Consider the following 17,324-nt stretch of genomic DNA (forward strand, 5'->3'; position numbering starts at 1 on the left):
TAATGACATCTTCCAAATCTTCTGTCCAACTTATTCTGTACATGCAGTTCAATTGTTGTCCAGACTTGACTTAGAGGAAGTGTGTGGCTGAAGTCAAGCAATGTCATTCATAGCTCTACACATCACAACCACTTGCACTTGCTTGAGAAAGACCTTGAATTGTTTTGACTTTGCATATCTTGAATAAATTTGTTTGCGAGTTGCTCCTCAGAACAGTGATTTGCATTGAACAAATGACAGCAGGAAACTTGTAAAACTTGCTCTCACTGCTTTACTGAAGGTCAGATCTTGATTTTGTATTTAGTATGGCTGACAGTGACAAATCCAGATCTTCTCTGGTTCTCTGGTGTTTTGGTGGCCGAGGACCTCTTATACAGGAAAGGAAAAAAACAGACGAATTATGCATATATTTACTACAAATCCTAAACACTTCAGACCTGTCTCATATGGTGTGGTATGGAGATATAGTAATATAAAATTTATAAATTACATTAAACTGTAAATAAAAAAATACATAAAGATTTTAATCACATTAATATCACCATATGCACATAAACAGAGGGAAAATGTATTGCATTTGGAGTCATCTTTACAAAATTACTTTTTGAATAATTGATCATGAGTGAATGAGTGAAGAGTAGCTTATCAAGGCTCTCCAAATATGCCCATACATTTAAAATGACCAGTGTAGGGTTGACTTTCAGTAAGGACTGCTACTAAAACAAATGTGCTCATTCAAATCACCGTCAGAAAACTCTGAGCAAAATGGCAACAATGTTCCTGGATCTGACTGCTCAGCCAACTTGAGCAATTGGGAAGGAAGGCTTCACTTAGACAGGTTATTAAGAACCCAGTAGTCCTGAATAAAGTCCAGAGTTCCTTGGAGATGGAAGAACCATAAGAATGGTTGATTAGTGGAGCAGCACTCAGGGCATTCTTGAAATCAAACTGACACAAAGTGTTAACACAAACCTGGACAAAGTTTGACCTTTAACCTCCACGACTGAGTACCTCGTGGCCTTTATAGTGATTAACTAAGCTAGGCTTGATGAAGCTAATGACTCTTAATCTGCTTGGAAGATATCGTGCAAACACTGTATTTCTCTGTGTGACCCCATGCAACCTTGACCTTTGATTCCACAATCTTAAAGGAGAATTCCGGTGTGATATTGACCTAAAGTGTATTGAAACATGATACCGAGTGTGAACGTATGTCTGATAGCCCATCTCGGCTTGTCCCCTGCACTTCAAAATCTGGCGCTATTTAGCCGATGCTACCAACAGCTTTTTCAATAGTGGTGCTTCGGCATCGGGCTAACCATGCAAATAAATCACTGTTTTACACCCATTTACGAGGCTCAATGTATCTCCACACTTCATTGGTAGACTTCCGAGGGCCCTGACATTTAAAACGAGACATTGAGAACTTTGAAAAAGCACTGGTAGTTTACTTACAAGACGATTTATACAGACAGTATCTTCACGAAGTTTAGCGTTTGCAGCCATCTTGAATTTAGTCACAATAAGTCGAGCAACGAGTAAGAATGAACAGGTATGATAAGGGATCAGATTCCAAAAATAATTCAGTGGAAATGCATGGATTCCAGTTGCTGCTACTGGAATAAACTGGAATCCATGCATTTCTACTGAATTGTTTTTTGAATTATCTGTTGGTAGCATCGGCTAACTAGCGCCAGATTTTGGAGTGCAGGGGACAAGCCGAGATGGGCTATGAGACATACGTTCACACTCGGTATCATGTTTCAATACACTTTAGGTCAATATCACACCGGAATTCTCCTTTAAAGGAACCATATGTAAGATTGTGGCCAAAACTAGTACTGCAATCACTTTCAAATTACTGTAGAGTGGTGTATCCCCTCCCCCTCCCCCCTGACTCGCGGTTGCCAACTCGGATGCTGAAACACTACTGACTTTGTGATTAGTAGATAGGTGAAGGGTGGCGCATCAGGCCAAAACACAACATGACATGACAAAACACAACATCAACATCAGTTGAGGGCTGCAACTTCACTTTTTAAATGACAATATCCTGGCCGGACTACTGTTGTCAGTCATATAAGTATTTGAAATTAACATGAGTTCTTAATGTCTAGTGACATATCAGGGCCATTTTATGATTAACTGAAATACATTTCTTACATACGGTTCCTTTAAGCACCTAATCAGGCCTTAAGTAAGTATACCAAATTTTAGATCTTTCATCCGGCTCTGGAGGTATGAAATAATATAATGTGCTAACAGACAATTTTGGCCAATATTGATTTTATTTTGGTTCATTAAAACTGCATTACATTCACAAGGTAACATGTCTCCTCACAGTTGTAAAATATTTGAGATCATCTCTAACATGAGCCATAGCACACGTTTCTCTGGATGTGGCTCTCCAGCTGGTAGATTCCTTTGTTATTGGGGAAGTTCATATTCTGCCTCTCCATTGGCCACACCTGGGAGGTTGTTACTAGTGTCTGCGGGTAGTTTGAGCCTATTTACCACTACGACACCACAACCAAATACTGTGATTGATTGTGTTTCATAGGGATGTTCATTTTAAATGCAATAAGTTCACACGCCGTTTTAGTCATACAGAGTGTGGTAATGATGAACAGTTTTGAGGGGGGGCTGCAATGATGAACTTTGCTGAAAGCAGATCATAATCATCATACTGATTTTGGTACACAATCTTTCCACTGTTTACAGGTTGAACTGCCAGCAGTGTCATGCACATTACCTTCTCAACACTGAGAATTTGCATACATGGCCACGGAAGGCTGACATCAGGCTTGTGGGCACTGAAGATGATTTGCCTGTGGTCCATTTTCCAGTCTACCAGCTCTACTGTGGCTCATTACAGCACACTCAGAGGGAAAAAATCTTAGGGGTCTGCACCATCAGAAAACATCTTATGTATATATATATATATACGTATCTCCATTACCAGAAGACCGGGAGGTTCCATTAGAATGGAGTTTGTGCCTAGGCTACCCTCCATCCTTCTGCTGGGTGTCGTGTATGTGGCGTATGTGTTGATTGGTGGAGCAGTGTTCTGGAAACTGGAGGGGGAACTGGTGGAACAGAACCAAGTTCTGCTCAGAAAACAGAAGAGCAGACTGCTGCAGAGACTCACCTGCTTGGACATCCAGGGCCTTGAGGAAGTGGGTCAGGTGAGGACACGGAGATGGAGGGGAAACAAAATTGATTGGTGCTCCCTATCTCGAGGCTGAAACCAACAGCTAGAACAGTCAGGCAGCTACAGTGCTACACTCATGACATGCACCCAGAGGGTATCACTGTAGCTGCCTGTAACCTGGCTGCAGGTCCTGGTAAATAGCTGGGAGAAATAGCAAGTGTGATTAAGACATGCCGAGATAGACACAGATTAAGAGAGACAGAAGTGAAATATGGTGTTTGAAGTTGAAAAGTTGAAGTTGAGGAAGGATTATATAACCTTTTAGCATCGTAATATGAGAGAAACTTAAATTGAAGCGGTGGAATGAAAATACAGAATGGGGACCAACTTATCAACATAGAACACGGATGTTGTTCATGAAAATGTTCATGCTTTCTATATTTAAGATGTTTACCAAGTAAAAGTTTTAACTTCTCAGGGGGAAGATTAGATTAATTTGTGGAGATATAGCATCAGACTGCTAAAAGTGCTTTGAGGTGGAATAATAATGAAGGTGTGAATTTGTGATGTATGTGGAAATTCTTTGATGACATAATTCCCTTCAGCATTGAGGAATATGGTCCAGAATATGGGCTGGTCAAAACAAAGTTACGAAACTGTTGTAAGGAATGAGCACAAACCAATTCTCGTCACCAACTCTCGCACAACACTGCTGACCTTGGACACAGCTATGAACAAGCAGCTATGAAATGGACTGTGTCAATATTTCCATTCCATTCTAACACGTTTATGAGACATTTCAAATTGTAGCACAGCTTGAAACCTTCAGAAAAGTTTTGTGTGTGCATGAGAGTGTGTGTGTTTGTGAAGAATCTTCTACAAAGGAATAGCTTCAGTTGGTGTACTGAATAGTTGAAGGCAAAATTATTCAATTGTATTGTTTTTTTGTATTGGTTTTCTATATATACGGTACTTGTTGGTTTTAATTCGGTGCAGACATACATTTTATATATCATCTGAAGCCTGGCGAAGCTAGTATAAAATACAGACACATTGTACATTGCACACAGTGAAAATGGTATGCAAAACCTGCATGCACACTGCTGACACAGATTAAGATAAATGCATTCAGAGCTAGACTGAAGTTAATTAATGCAGTGTTTTTCAACCACTGTGCCGGGGCAAACTGTTGCATCAAAGAATTTATAACCACATGCTCTCATTGATTGTATGATTGCACTTTTGCATTTGTGGTATGCAGGCATTGTACAACGGGGGCCCCATATCCAGTATTCACAGAATCATCACATATCCACTTCATAACAACAATTAAATTAGATATAGTCACCTACAAATTAAACAGAGGGCGCTTGTTTTATTGAGCAGGTCTTGCATAGAAGCCATAATAAGGCCATATCTGTGTATTACATTTTTAGGCTATGGTATGTTTATTTTTTCTTCACACAGGATGTTAGTGTTTTGTGTGACATTCAAGTGTCAAAAGTGTGCCATGGCACAAAAAAGGTTGAAAAACACTGAATTAATGAACGGTTTGGTTATAGCTGACCAATAGTATTGTATTTATGTATTATCAGGCCTAGCAGGTTTTTGTTTATCTAGGCATGTTCTAGACAACACATCAATAGAAATCGAAAGTGGCTGTGGTAAATAGTAGGAACGCCTGCAAACGTCAAAAAATTACAGTCAGAAGAATGTAAATTTATGCACAGCAAAGGTAGGCCTAAATTAATTGTTTCCTGACTGTCTATGCAGTTTATTATCAATGTTTAAAGGTTAGGCAAAGTAGGAAGCAAACGTTAGGAATCCCTGATCAATGTGCTTGGTTATATGATTTCAAAGTTAATGCAAAGTCTATGCCCTTTATGATGCTAAGGTTGGTAATGTTTCCCAATCTTGAGGGGCAAGACTCTTCATGAAGTGAAACCAGGCTACGTGTTTACTATTGTGTTGCTTTACATCTTCTTCTGTAGATGTAAACAGACAACAATCTGTGAACATTTTGGAACTGAGCTGAGACCAGTGGCTGTGAGAATATGGTTTTGAGAATAAAATGCTGTCACACTCTTGATCATTCCATGATGCATCTACTCTGAACTGCAGGCTGGCCATTTTAGCACCTAAACTCTTATTGAGCCATACTGTTGTAATATATGCAGAATGTAGTTAGGAACTGTTTCCTATGAAATATTAAAAATGTTCTCTGAAAAAGAAGTTTTTGGATGACAGCATTTGTTTTTAAAATTGTTAATTGTTCCTTTTCAGATGTGCAAGCTGCCATTGCCAGTGAACCCTGATATAATCAATGCTGTCTTTTGAATTGTGCACTAACAACAAGTTGGATGGTCCATATCCTCTTTAGCCTGGAGGATACAGAGTCCATGATTGGCAAAAAGAATTTTGATTGGTCTAACCACTGGACAGTTTTCTCTTTGCCTCAGTCCATCTTAAATTAGCTCAGGCACAGATAACATGATGGCATTTCTGTATTATGTCTAAATATGGTTTCTTCTTTATAATTTTAACCAGCAGTTCTGGATGAAGTATCAAATTGTGTTCAAGGACAATTGTTCTCTGAAGTCTTCCTGAGCCAATACAATAACTTTCTCAGAAACAGGTCTGTTTTATAATGCAGTGCCATCTGAAGCCCCAAAGATCACAGCCATCCAATATTGTTTTTCAGCCCTGTTCCTTGTTAACACAGATTCTCTGAATATGTATTATATACTGTGTTATGAAATCTTCTAATGCTGTATAGGCTATTGAATGCATGCAAGTCAATATTAAAGTGTCGTTGTGGACACAGTAGTAGCCTATTCATTTAAACGTAAATCCTACATAGCCCCATTAAAGCTTCAACAATCACAGGACAATAAAATATTACTATGTTTTCTTTTTTATGTTTTGGGCTTAGTTAATCCAGTCAGCATCTAAGTATGGTCTTAGTCTGAAGAGCAACTCCACCGCTGATGGCTTCTGGAAGTTTACAAGCTCCTCGGTCTTTGCTGCCACTGTTGTCACCACAATCGGTAAAATGTCTTTATGATGGATTAATTTTGTACACACAAACTTGAACTACACCTGAATATACAATAATTTCCTGTGTATTAGCCACATTGTGTATTAACCACAGTGCCCAATAGCCCAATGAATCAGAATCAGATTGTGCTTTAATCATAAAGAAGAATGAAGAGAACAAATTCATTCCTATATAGCCTGCCCCCATGTATTAACCTCATAGCTGAAGACATTTTGCAAAATCAAAAACCTTGTTTAGAAGTTGGGAAATTATGGGTACAGTACTTAAAGTTCATCCCACATACTAGAATTTTCTTTAAAGTTTTGGTTACATTTTACTTGACAGTATCGACATAAGAGTGACATGACACTGTCATGAACGTTTATGACATAACGCTTCTGTTATTAAAGACATTCGGTTTTTGTCATAACAAGTTAGGTTTAGGGTTAGGATTAGGTTAGGGTTAGAGTTAGAAGTTAGGATTACGGTTAGGATTAGGTTAGAAATTAGGATTAGGGTTAGGGTTCATATGTCACTCATGACACTCTTATGTCGATACTGTCAAGTAAAATGTTACCAAAGTTTCTTTACCACAGTGATTCTCATAATCACCATTGTTTTCATTATGCTCATATCATAGGTTATGGAAATATCAGTCCCCACACTATGTATGGACAGATCTTCTGTGTTTTTTTTGCTTTGGTGGGGATACCTCTTAACGTGGTGGTCCTCAACAAAGTTGGCAAATACATGCTGTCCATTGAGAGAAGACTTTGTGACTTCATTGAGAAGAAGACCAACCGCAAAGTGAGCTTAGTAGTTCTCATTTTGTTTATTCATAACTCTATTATTCATAACTCTATTGATCTTTATATAGGGTCATTCCATGTCAGTTCAACCAGGGCCCACGCACTTAAGTCTCAAAAAAGTCTGAAAAAATTACCAGGTGTACCTATGTTACCCAGGAGACACACTGTAAAATTACTCTTATGTAAGATCAATACTTTCCAAGATACAGCCAGTTTTATAGGGGGAGGGGGTGTCGATTTTGCTCTGCCTCTTTTTTTTGTCAAAGTTCACAAGCCCACAGCGCAAGAACTAAACCATGTAGGAGGCTCAAATTGTGCATGCTGGTACATAAATAGGAATAGTATGTAGCAAAATCGTCACGTTTGGTCTGTATAATCCTGCATGGTCATAGCTGTCCCTCAAAGTTGATACAAATGTTATTGGAGTTTTTGGCTGGGCTCTGTTCAAGCCTTCAGAAGACATATTTTTACTCAACATAGGTTCTTGATTTATTTTTCTTACTGAGATAAGTAGAAACAACCTCACAAAAAACAATGAACAAAATAAATCCCTTCAGGGTCTGAACAGCAGACCTCACAAGTCTGAAAAATCATTTTGGTTATCATTTTCAGAGCACCCAAACACCTTGTTGGAATATACAAAGATTTTTTAAATAGGTTTTTCTTTATTCTCCATGATCCCTTCTTTTTGAAAACACCAATTTGACTTGTCTTATGCAAATCTTTGTTTTTTATTTTCCACCCTGAACATGGGCAAAATGCCCCATTGACATCAATATGTTTTATATAGAGTCACCACACTGCCACCTGTGGTTGTATAGAGTAACCTGTGGTAGCTCTATACAAAACATATTGATGTCAATGGTGCATTTTGCCCATGTTCAGGGTGGATAGTGAAAAAGAAAGATTTGCATAAGACAAGTAAAATTGGTGTTTTTAAAAAGAAAAGATCATGGAGAATAAAGAAAAAAATATTTAAAAAATCTTTGTATATTCCCACAAGGTGTTTAGGTGCTCTGAAAATGAGAACCAAAATGTTTTTTTAGACTTGTAAAGTCTGCTGTTCAGACCCTGAAATGATTTATTTTCTGTTCATTGTTTTTTGTGAGAGTGTTTCTACTCATCTCAGTAAGGAAAATAAAGCCTATGTTGAGTACAAATATGTCTTCTGTAGGCTTAAACAGAGCCCAGCCAAAAACTCCAATAAAATTTGTATCAACTTTGAGGGACAGCTATGACCATGCAGGATTATCCAGACCAAACGTGACGATTTTGCTACATACTATTCCTATTTATGTACCAGCATGCACAATTTGAGCCTCCTACATGGTTTAGTTCTTGCGCTGTGGGCTTGTGAACTTTGACAAAAAAAAGAGGCCGAGCAAAATCGACACCCCCCTCCCCCTGTAAAACTGGCTGTATCTTGGAAAGTATTGATTTTACATAAGAGTAATTTTACAGTGTGTCTCCTAGGTAACATAGGTACACCTGGTAATTTTTTCAGAATTTTTTGAGACCTAAGTGCGTGGGCCCTGGTTGAATTGACGTGGAATGACCCTATATATATATATATATATATATATATATATATATATATATATATATATATATATATATATATATAAATTTGAAAACAGGCTACCATTCACCAAAATACAGTTCATTTTTTGCCTGAATCTTAAGAACATGTCCTTAACTTCCCACAGAGGTGTGTGCGGGTGCTAGTCCACAGTCTCTCATTTGCCATTTTGGCAGTGTTGTATTTTGTGGCACCTGTGATGCTTATTCAGCAGTATGAAGATTGGTCTTATGCCGAAGCAGTGTACTACTGTTTCATCACTCTCAGCACCATTGGCTTTGGAGACTATGTTGCTGGTGAGTTGAACTAATTTCATCATTAACAGCCTATTATTTAAATGATGAACAGGCTTAGATGCATAATCAGTGTCAATGTTCCGGACCAAAAACAACCTAAGGTCTATTTTCAGAAACTAACAGGTTCAAAATGTTGTTTGAGAGCATAATTACTTACATTGGTGGAGTTTTGAGCAAGAATGTTGTTTGCATTAACACTAAATTGTCTTACAATGCAAGTGCCTAGGGCATAGAACTATATTTTTCACCACTGACAATGTTCAAAATAGAATGACACTTCTACAGACAAACCTCACCACTCTACCACAGAAGTGTCATTTTATTCTGAACATTGTCAGTGGTGTAAAATAGTTTGTTTTTGATGTGAGTGAATGCCCAGTTCACTTACACTGTAAAACAATTTGGTGTTAATGCAAACGATGTGCTTGCTCAAAACTCCAGCAATTTAGGTAATTATGCTCTCAAACAACATTTTGAACCTGTTAGCCTCCTAGGTGGTTTTTGCTCCAGAACATTCCTTTAAGGTGATGATGGTAACATGGGGCAACTTTTTGAGCAATGTTGCTGGGCAACCATAGCCTGATGAGCCAGACCCACATTAAAATGTAGGATCTGGGCACTCACCGTTCGCAGTGCTCAGTCCGAGGGGCGGGATAATCGGTTGTCTTTCAAATTCCCTCTGCATGCAATAGGACAGCGGCAGCGCTATGAGTCCCATGCGTTTTCCCACTAGCGGAGCTAGTTGGCTAGTTCAAACTTTTGCCATCTCAAAACAAGCTTAACTCGTGTCACACTGTTGGCCAACAGCAACATCCATCTTGCAACTCTGCCATCAATCATTATGTTAAGCCCGCCTAACGACTCTATACACGATTTGATTGGCCTGATAGAAGTTTCATTTTTCGAGCTCACAAGCCAACGGAGAGTTGCTAGACTAGCCCTGGAAGCAAATGTTATTTGCTGCCACTAGGGTGCATCTAGATTTCTGGGCTAGGGCAACCACATAACCAGTTCCATTTATCCTGATTGGATGATCATTATTTGCCAACTGATGAGTAAAGTTATCCAATATATATAATATATCCAATATATCCAATAACTTGTTGCCCAATATCAATGGGAACATGCCAGAACCACAATAATGAAGAGCATTGCTCAAAAAGTTGCCCCATTTAGCCTATCGTCAGGTTTACAGTTTATGCCTGGTCCCGAATGAAGACATACACAGCAATTTGAAGTTACAATCAGTAGCTGAAAGTTAAGTCAAGATTTGCAAAGCTATTATAACAACCACTTTTCTCCCTTTCTTTCAGATAACAATCCTGACCGCTCTTACCCAGAGTGGTACGGAGCCATCATGGGAGCCTGGATATTCTTTGGCCTCGCGTGGCTTGCCCTTCTCATCAACCACGGCATTGACCTCCTTGAACGATTTAATGGCTACATGAAAGAGAAGCGGGAGGATATAGCTTCATCATCACAGGGCAGCCAGCAGGAACAGACCCAGGCACCAGAAAAAAAGTCCTAAGTGACAGTATAAATCTAGAAAATGCAATGGAGATCTTCTTTGGGATAACAGTCTATTGTTTGAGAGTGGTTTAGATAGATAGATAGAGATAGATAGATAGATAGATAGATAGATAGATAGATAGATAGATAGATAGATAGATAGCCTACTTGATCCCAAAGGGGAAATTCAAGGTCTCATACAGACATCACACACAACATGCACTTACAGCAGTAGAAGACAAAAAAATACTAAAATACTAAATACTAAAAATACTAAAAAAAAAAAACTAAATCAAATATCCACATAGTGTGCTTAAGGTCGGATGATCAAGCATGAGGCTCTTGCAATGATAAAGCAGGGACTGAGCCTGTTGTTCCATATGTATAGTAAGGTGCTCTATGGTGCAAATAAGTAAGTCCAACAGTGCAACAGTGCAAGAATTAAGTCTAGTTTTGTAGGTTTTAGAGCAACAAATAGAAAGGCCACAAGTGCAGCTTGCTAATTGCTTTAAAGGAACGTGCCAACTTTTGGGGAAATTAGCTTGCTGTTCACCCTAGTTAGACAAAACGATACATACCCTTCTCCTTACTGATTACGCCAGTTAGCCTATAGCTAGCCTATGGCTAAAAGGGAGCTAAAGACTAACTGGTGTAATCCACTTCCAGTGAATTATGGTAAAATAGACAAATAGGTTAATAATATCAGGTTGGGTTATTGCATGCACAGAGAAGAAAAGGGTATCTAACTCTGGGGTAAACAGTATGGAGAATGACATAGTGGGCCAAACATAGTTTAGCCTTTTTAAGACTAAATAGATACTTTTTTCATAATATTTCTATATCAAGATATACAAGAAGAGGTAATTTGGTCTTTTATAGCTTACCATGGTGTACTTGCATAATCATGTGATGACCGGTAAAAGATTAAAATTAAACATGTCTTCAGGGGGACATCTCAAGTAAACATTAATTTTGTTTTCCAGTGATTGACACATGGAAAACTATTGTTGTGACAAAATATAAATCTGTCACAGTAACATGTTACAGTATGTAACGTGCAACAGACTAAAAACACAACCATTCAAAACTAACAGATTATATGAATAGCACAAATGGCAGTTCACTTTGCACCCTAAATAGGCATGATGTTCTTGGAAATATAACAGCCATCAAACTGTGTAAGTATGAAGATCTGATAACACCAGTAAAATGTATAACTGATTATATTAAAATAGGAGTTGAATTGAGTTCATATATCCAAAATGTTTTAATGTCATTAAAAAAAATCCCATCAGTCAATAATCAATACAATATATACAATATATCATAATCATTTTCTTGCCCATCTGTGTGAAGGCTATTTTCTTCCTTTACTGTAATTAGAAAGGTGACAAAAAAAGGTTAACTAATCTTACTTTGTGTGGACAGCAACATAGTTGAATACATAAAAAACATAAATCTGTGCATTTCCACAGCACCGTTTTTGTGTGAAATAAATGCACTGTTCAGGACTCACAGTAATCATGTTTTTTCATTCTGTGGGTTACGACTACTATTCTTGAATCAGAATTCATGGGCTTCTTGATTTATTGTTTTTTGGGTAGGTAGCCTATGGTCCAATATAACAATAACAATATAACAATTCTATAGTTTATAGTTTTATAGAAATAACAAAAAGTAAATGAATAAATAAAAATATAAAATGCTGTTGAAAAATGTATCAGATACACTTTATTGTGCCAATGGCTTGTACTGTAGTAGTTATGTCATTCCACCACAGCGGAATCGTGAATGAAGTTGAGTCTCAGCTGTGATTTCTTGTTGTGGAGAAAATCACTCATCAAAAAGAGAAATGGGAGAAATGTTGCAATGAAACTGACAATGGCAGTGCTGTCAGTAGGGGGCAATAATTTCAAATATGTTTACTGTTAAATTGAGTAAAATATGAATGGGTAAGGCTATAGTGTATGCTATTCGTACCCGGCTGGTGCAATAAGAAATGAATTCTATTCGTACCCCGGTGCACACAGCAATATGTACTATTAGTACCCCATCTGGTACAAATATCAATGTATGCTATTCGTACCCCGGTGCACACAGCAATGTGTTCTATTAGTACCCGTCTGGTACAAATATCAATGTATGCTATTCGTACCCCGGTGCACACAGCAATGTGTTCTATTAATACCCTGTCTGGTACAAATATCAGTGTATGCTATTTGCACCCCTGTGCAACACAACTTTTCAATCTAAAACTTAATCTGAACAGATGTTAGTGCCGAAACCTTTCAGAATTCTTCACTTTCTGCTGACGAAAAAACTAATGTCCGCCATGTTTTTTGTGCACGTGAGCAACGTTTTTGTTGTTATGTCACAGGGTGTGAATAGCTCAGCTGTGTGGCCAAGGCTATTCGTACCAGGGGTGTATATAGACACTCCGAATATGAATTCAAAACATTTTGTTCACATTTATGGATTCAATTACCTGCAGTGTTACATTATGAATTCCCTTTGTTACATATATATTGGCTCAGCAGAATGCACAATGTTGGCCCAAACTTCACAATTCTACAGCTGACCATATAGATAAAGTTGGGATCAGTTGTTCAAAATTAAGGAATCTTTTTACAGATGATCACTTGTGAAAGGTTCTCTAGACATGTTTATGGTCAGCTGTGGCCCACTGGTTAGCACTCTGGACTTCACCTCACTGTGTGTTCACTGTGTGCTGTTTGTGTTTCACTAATTCACCGATTGGGTTAAAGGCAGAGACCAAATTTCCCTCACGGGATTGAGTGTTGAGTGTGAAGAGAGAGGGAGAGGGAGAACTGTGTCTCTGCACTGGCTGCATGATACTGATCGTGTGGTGAGCTGTGTGTTTACATTTATAAGTGCAGTATGTCTCAGTCAACTGTAACTTAGTGGTATGCCTTGGATGCTTCTTGTGTAGGTGTGTCTGTGTGTGTGTGTGTGTGTGTGTGTGTGTGTGTGTGTGTGTATACAATATCTGCTAGTAATGCCAATACTTTGTTCTCAAACTGTTAAAGGTACAGTCAGCAATCATACGCAATTTCAAGCCCATAACATTGTTTTTTACGTTCAGCAATCATCTCCTTACAATCTACTAGCAGCCCGTTCCATGAGTACATTGTAAAAAAAATCCGGTCTCTGTAGGCAGCCCAGGGTCTGAAAACTGGAAACAAACAAAGTGGGGGCAGCCTGTCCCCCAAACAAAAACAAAACCCTGTGTGGAGTTTCTCTGGGAATACTGAAGGGCAGTGCCGGTTCAGACCTCCATGGGGCCCTAGGCGAAACCTGCTAAGGGGCCCTCCTATATGAGGGCCAAAATGTAACCATTTTTTATATATTATCTGACACCTCAGTGCTCCCAAAACAATCATCCCACCCCAGTTTAGATATCACCAAATTTGAAGTTACCAAATATAGGACCTTCACAGCTATAAATGCCCAGTTTTAGGGTCTGGACTGTTTGCTTTTGATGCTTGCTGTACATATCCCCTTACAAAAAATTACTGCAGTTTTTTTTAAGTACAGTTCATTTATAGTAGGCTATAGTGCAGTAGCCTAGTATTGTCCAAAATTCTGTATTTCTGTAGTAAATTACAGTACTATGCAGTACAATGCAGTTTTGTGTGCAAAACACTGCATTCCCTGCATAAGAACTGTAAACATTTCCTCCAAAACTGCAGTTTTGATACTCAGAAATCTGCAGTTTGACACTTGAAGTAGCCGGTAACACTTTACTTGACGGGTGAGTTCATAACACATTCATAGCAGCTGTCATAAACTGCACATAAAGCATTCATGACTGTTTCATGAGACATGACTCAACATTCATACCAAACCTTTCATGAATGTGGAAGACAGAATGACGACAACTTGTCACCAAGTAGCCTAATGCAGTTATTGTTTTATAAGGGTCTGGTTGTGCTAGTAGCCTACTGGCTGAGGCTGACTGTTCTTCACCTGTGTGTCTGTAGTAAGCTATTCGCCAAAGACATAGCTACTGAACTGGCTCCCCTGATTCCCTTCAATATTTTTATTTAAAACAATAATTTTAATACTTCATATACCGGTAGGCCTAATTTACAACGTGCATCTATTGGCCATGCAGCACAGCGAATCAAAGTTACTGTAATATGTTAGGCCACTTTCCATTTTGCATATGTTCAGTTGTAGGCTATCTAAACCAACTATAACACCTCTAAAGCCAGTTCCATCACTTCAAACCCTTTTAACACCCCCCATTCCCTCAGCCAGCAGTGAACACACACCGATGGTTTCTCATGCAGCTGGTGAGATGCCATGCCTTCTGATGGCCTCACACACACACACACACACACACACACACACACACACACACACACACACACACACACACACACACATACACAAAACAAGCTTGACTGAAATATTGTAAAACCATTTACTTCTTTTAAAATTTGTGGGAAGAGTGAAATCACCGATTAGTTTCGACGGGTCCTCGCATGTTTCTGCTGAAAAACTGCTAGTTTCATCCCGAGCTGTACGTTGCCATGAGCGCATTTAAAGATGCGGTGATTTTTTCTTCTTCTTTTTTTAATGTCGCCCGCGTTCAAGTCAAAGTCAAAGTCAAAGTCAAAGTCAAAGTCAGCTTTATTGTCAATTTCTTCACATGTTCCAGACATACAAAGAGATCGAAATTACGTTTCTCACTATCCCACGGTGAAGACAAGACATATTTTGCCAATTTAGGTCCACAGACAAACATAACATTCAAGTAAACAAAAAAGTAAGTAAATAAGTAAATAAGAGGGCACATATAATAATGAAAAAATAAGAGCAGCAAAATTTGGTTGAAATTGTGCATAGACAGTCAATAAAATACTAGTGCAAAGTCAGGCCAATAAAAGGCTTGGGTAGTTCTGTTTGACCTAAGTAAGAAAGAAAGTGGCATAGTGGTGCAAGTTATGTAAGAGCAGCAGAAGTGTTGTGTTTTCAGGACAACAACACCAAGTTGTAAAGTGTACAAGTGTGCAAGTGTGCAAGTGGAGTAGTGCAGGCGGCCATTTTGGGTCCAATGTCCAGGATGTTATGTAGCTGAGGGTGGAGGGGGGAGAGGAGGGAGAGAGTTCAGCATCCTTACAGCTTGGTGTATGAAGCTGTTGGTGAGTCTGGTAGTGCGGGAGCGCAGGCTTCTGTACCTCTTCCCAGAGGGCAGTAGATCAAACAGATTGTGAGCGGGGTGACTTGCATCACTCACAATTTTGGTCGCCTTGCGGGTGAGGTGGGTGGTGTAAATGTCCTTCAGGGAGGGGAGTGAGGCACCAATAATCCTTCCAGCTGTGTTCACTATGCGCTGCAGGGCTTTCCTGTTGTATTCAGTGCAGCTTCCGCCCCACACAGCGATACAGCTGGAGAGGATGCTCTCAATGGTGCCTCGGTAGAATGTGGTCATGATGGCTGGTGGAGCACTTGCTCGCCTGAGTTTCCGCAGGAAGTACAGGCGGCGCTGAGCTCTCTTCGCCAGTGATGCAGTGTTGGTGGTCCAGGAGAGGTCTTCACTGATGTGCACCCCCAGGAATTTGGTGCTGCTCGCTCTCTCCACCACAGCACCGTCGATGGTCAGTGGCAGGTGTTGGGTGTGACCTCTCCGGAAGTCAACAACAATCTCTTTGGTCTTGCTGACGTTCAGCAGGAGGTTGTTGTCCCTGCACCACGTGGTCAGATGGTCGACCTCCAACCTGTATTGAGTCTCGTCGCCCTTAGTGATGAGACCCACCAGAGTTGTGTCGTCAGCAAATTTCACTATGTGATTGTTGCTGTAGGTTGCAGTGCAGTCATGCGTCAGCAGGGTGAAGAGCAGCGGACTGAGCACGCAGCCTTGGGGGGCCCCTGTGCTCAGTGTGATGCTGCTTGAGGTATTGTTGCCAACACGTACTACTTGGGGCCTCTGACAGAGGAAGTCCAGTAGCCAGTTGCAGAGGTAGGTACTGAGTCCCAGTTTGTCAAGTTTGCAGATGAGTTGTTGTGGTATTATGGTGTTGAATGCAGAACTGAAGTCTATAAACAGCAATCTCACATATGAGTCTCTTTTTTCCAGGTGGGTGAGGGCTGGGTGGAGGGCAGAGCAGATTGCATCCTCTGTAGACTGCTTGGCTCGGTATGCAAACTGGAAGGGGTCCAGGGTGGGGGGGAGAATGGCTTTGATATGTGACATGACAAGCCGCTCGAAGCACTTCATGATGATGGGTGTCAGTGCCACAGGGCGGTAGTCATTGAAGCAGGATGGAGCAGTTTTCTTCGGCACAGGTATGATGGTGGCAGCTTTGAAACATGATGGGACGATGGCTTGCTTCAGGGAAGTGTTAAAGATGTCTGTGAAGACATCCTTAAGCTCCCCTGCGCAGTCCTTCAGCGCACGACCTGGGATGTTGTCTGGACCTGTTGCCTTACGGGTGTTGATAGCAGCAAGTGTCCTCTTCACGCTGTCGGCAGAGAGGCACAGGGGCTGCTCATGTAGAGGGGGATGTGTCTTCTGTGGGCAGTCTGTGGGCGCATGTTCCGTTTCAATAAACGGAACATGCGATTTTCACAACTTTGTGAAGTACCATGACTGGGAATGGCTGGTAAGCAAGCCGCAGACAGATCAGGGGATTCACTTCCCTGTTATGTAGGCCTAGGCTAGGTCAGCAACACGTGCTGGAGAGATGCGTGTCGACATCAAACCATGGAACTAACTAACACAAGTTTACCCGACTGCTGTTCCTGCTGTTCATTCTGGTGAAGTTTCTTCCGTTTTTCATGCACTGAATCCTAATTCGATTCCATGTTCATCTTCTTAATGTATGAGACACTGTCGCTATAACTGTATACAGTACCTGTGTGTCTAGCTGACACTAGCTGTCACTGACTCAAGGGGAGGGGCCTTCATTAACTTGCA

General features: G+C 40.0%; 1 protein-coding gene across 1 annotated transcript; it reads left to right on the forward strand.

Annotated features, from left to right (window-relative positions):
* The first annotated feature begins 2,984 nt into the window (after positions 1-2,984).
* On the forward strand, positions 2,985-10,400 carry kcnk17 (potassium channel, subfamily K, member 17). The gene is made up of 5 exons (XM_042073185.1): positions 2,985-3,185; positions 6,084-6,198; positions 6,829-6,995; positions 8,704-8,872; positions 10,186-10,400. Exons 1-5 carry the CDS (start codon positions 2,985-2,987, stop codon positions 10,398-10,400), a joined length of 867 nt encoding a protein of 288 aa, XP_041929119.1.
* Positions 10,401-17,324: the final 6,924 nt, after the last annotated feature.

Source organism: Alosa sapidissima, chromosome 19 (assembly GCF_018492685.1).
Source record: "Alosa sapidissima isolate fAloSap1 chromosome 19, fAloSap1.pri, whole genome shotgun sequence".
NCBI classification, from domain to species: domain Eukaryota; kingdom Metazoa; phylum Chordata; class Actinopteri; order Clupeiformes; family Clupeidae; genus Alosa; species Alosa sapidissima.

Bases quoted from the DNA above. Each gene is read 5' to 3' on its own strand.
- kcnk17 (XM_042073185.1), top strand. From the start codon at position 2,985: ATGGAGTTTGTGCCTAGGCTACCCTCCATCCTTCTGCTGGGTGTCGTG. The intron at 3,186-6,083 runs GTGAGGACACGG...TTTTGGGCTTAG, and splicing joins GCCTTGAGGAAGTGGGTCAG to TTAATCCAGTCAGCATCTAA. The intron at 6,996-8,703 runs GTGAGCTTAGTA...AACTTCCCACAG, and splicing joins AGAAGAAGACCAACCGCAAA to AGGTGTGTGCGGGTGCTAGT.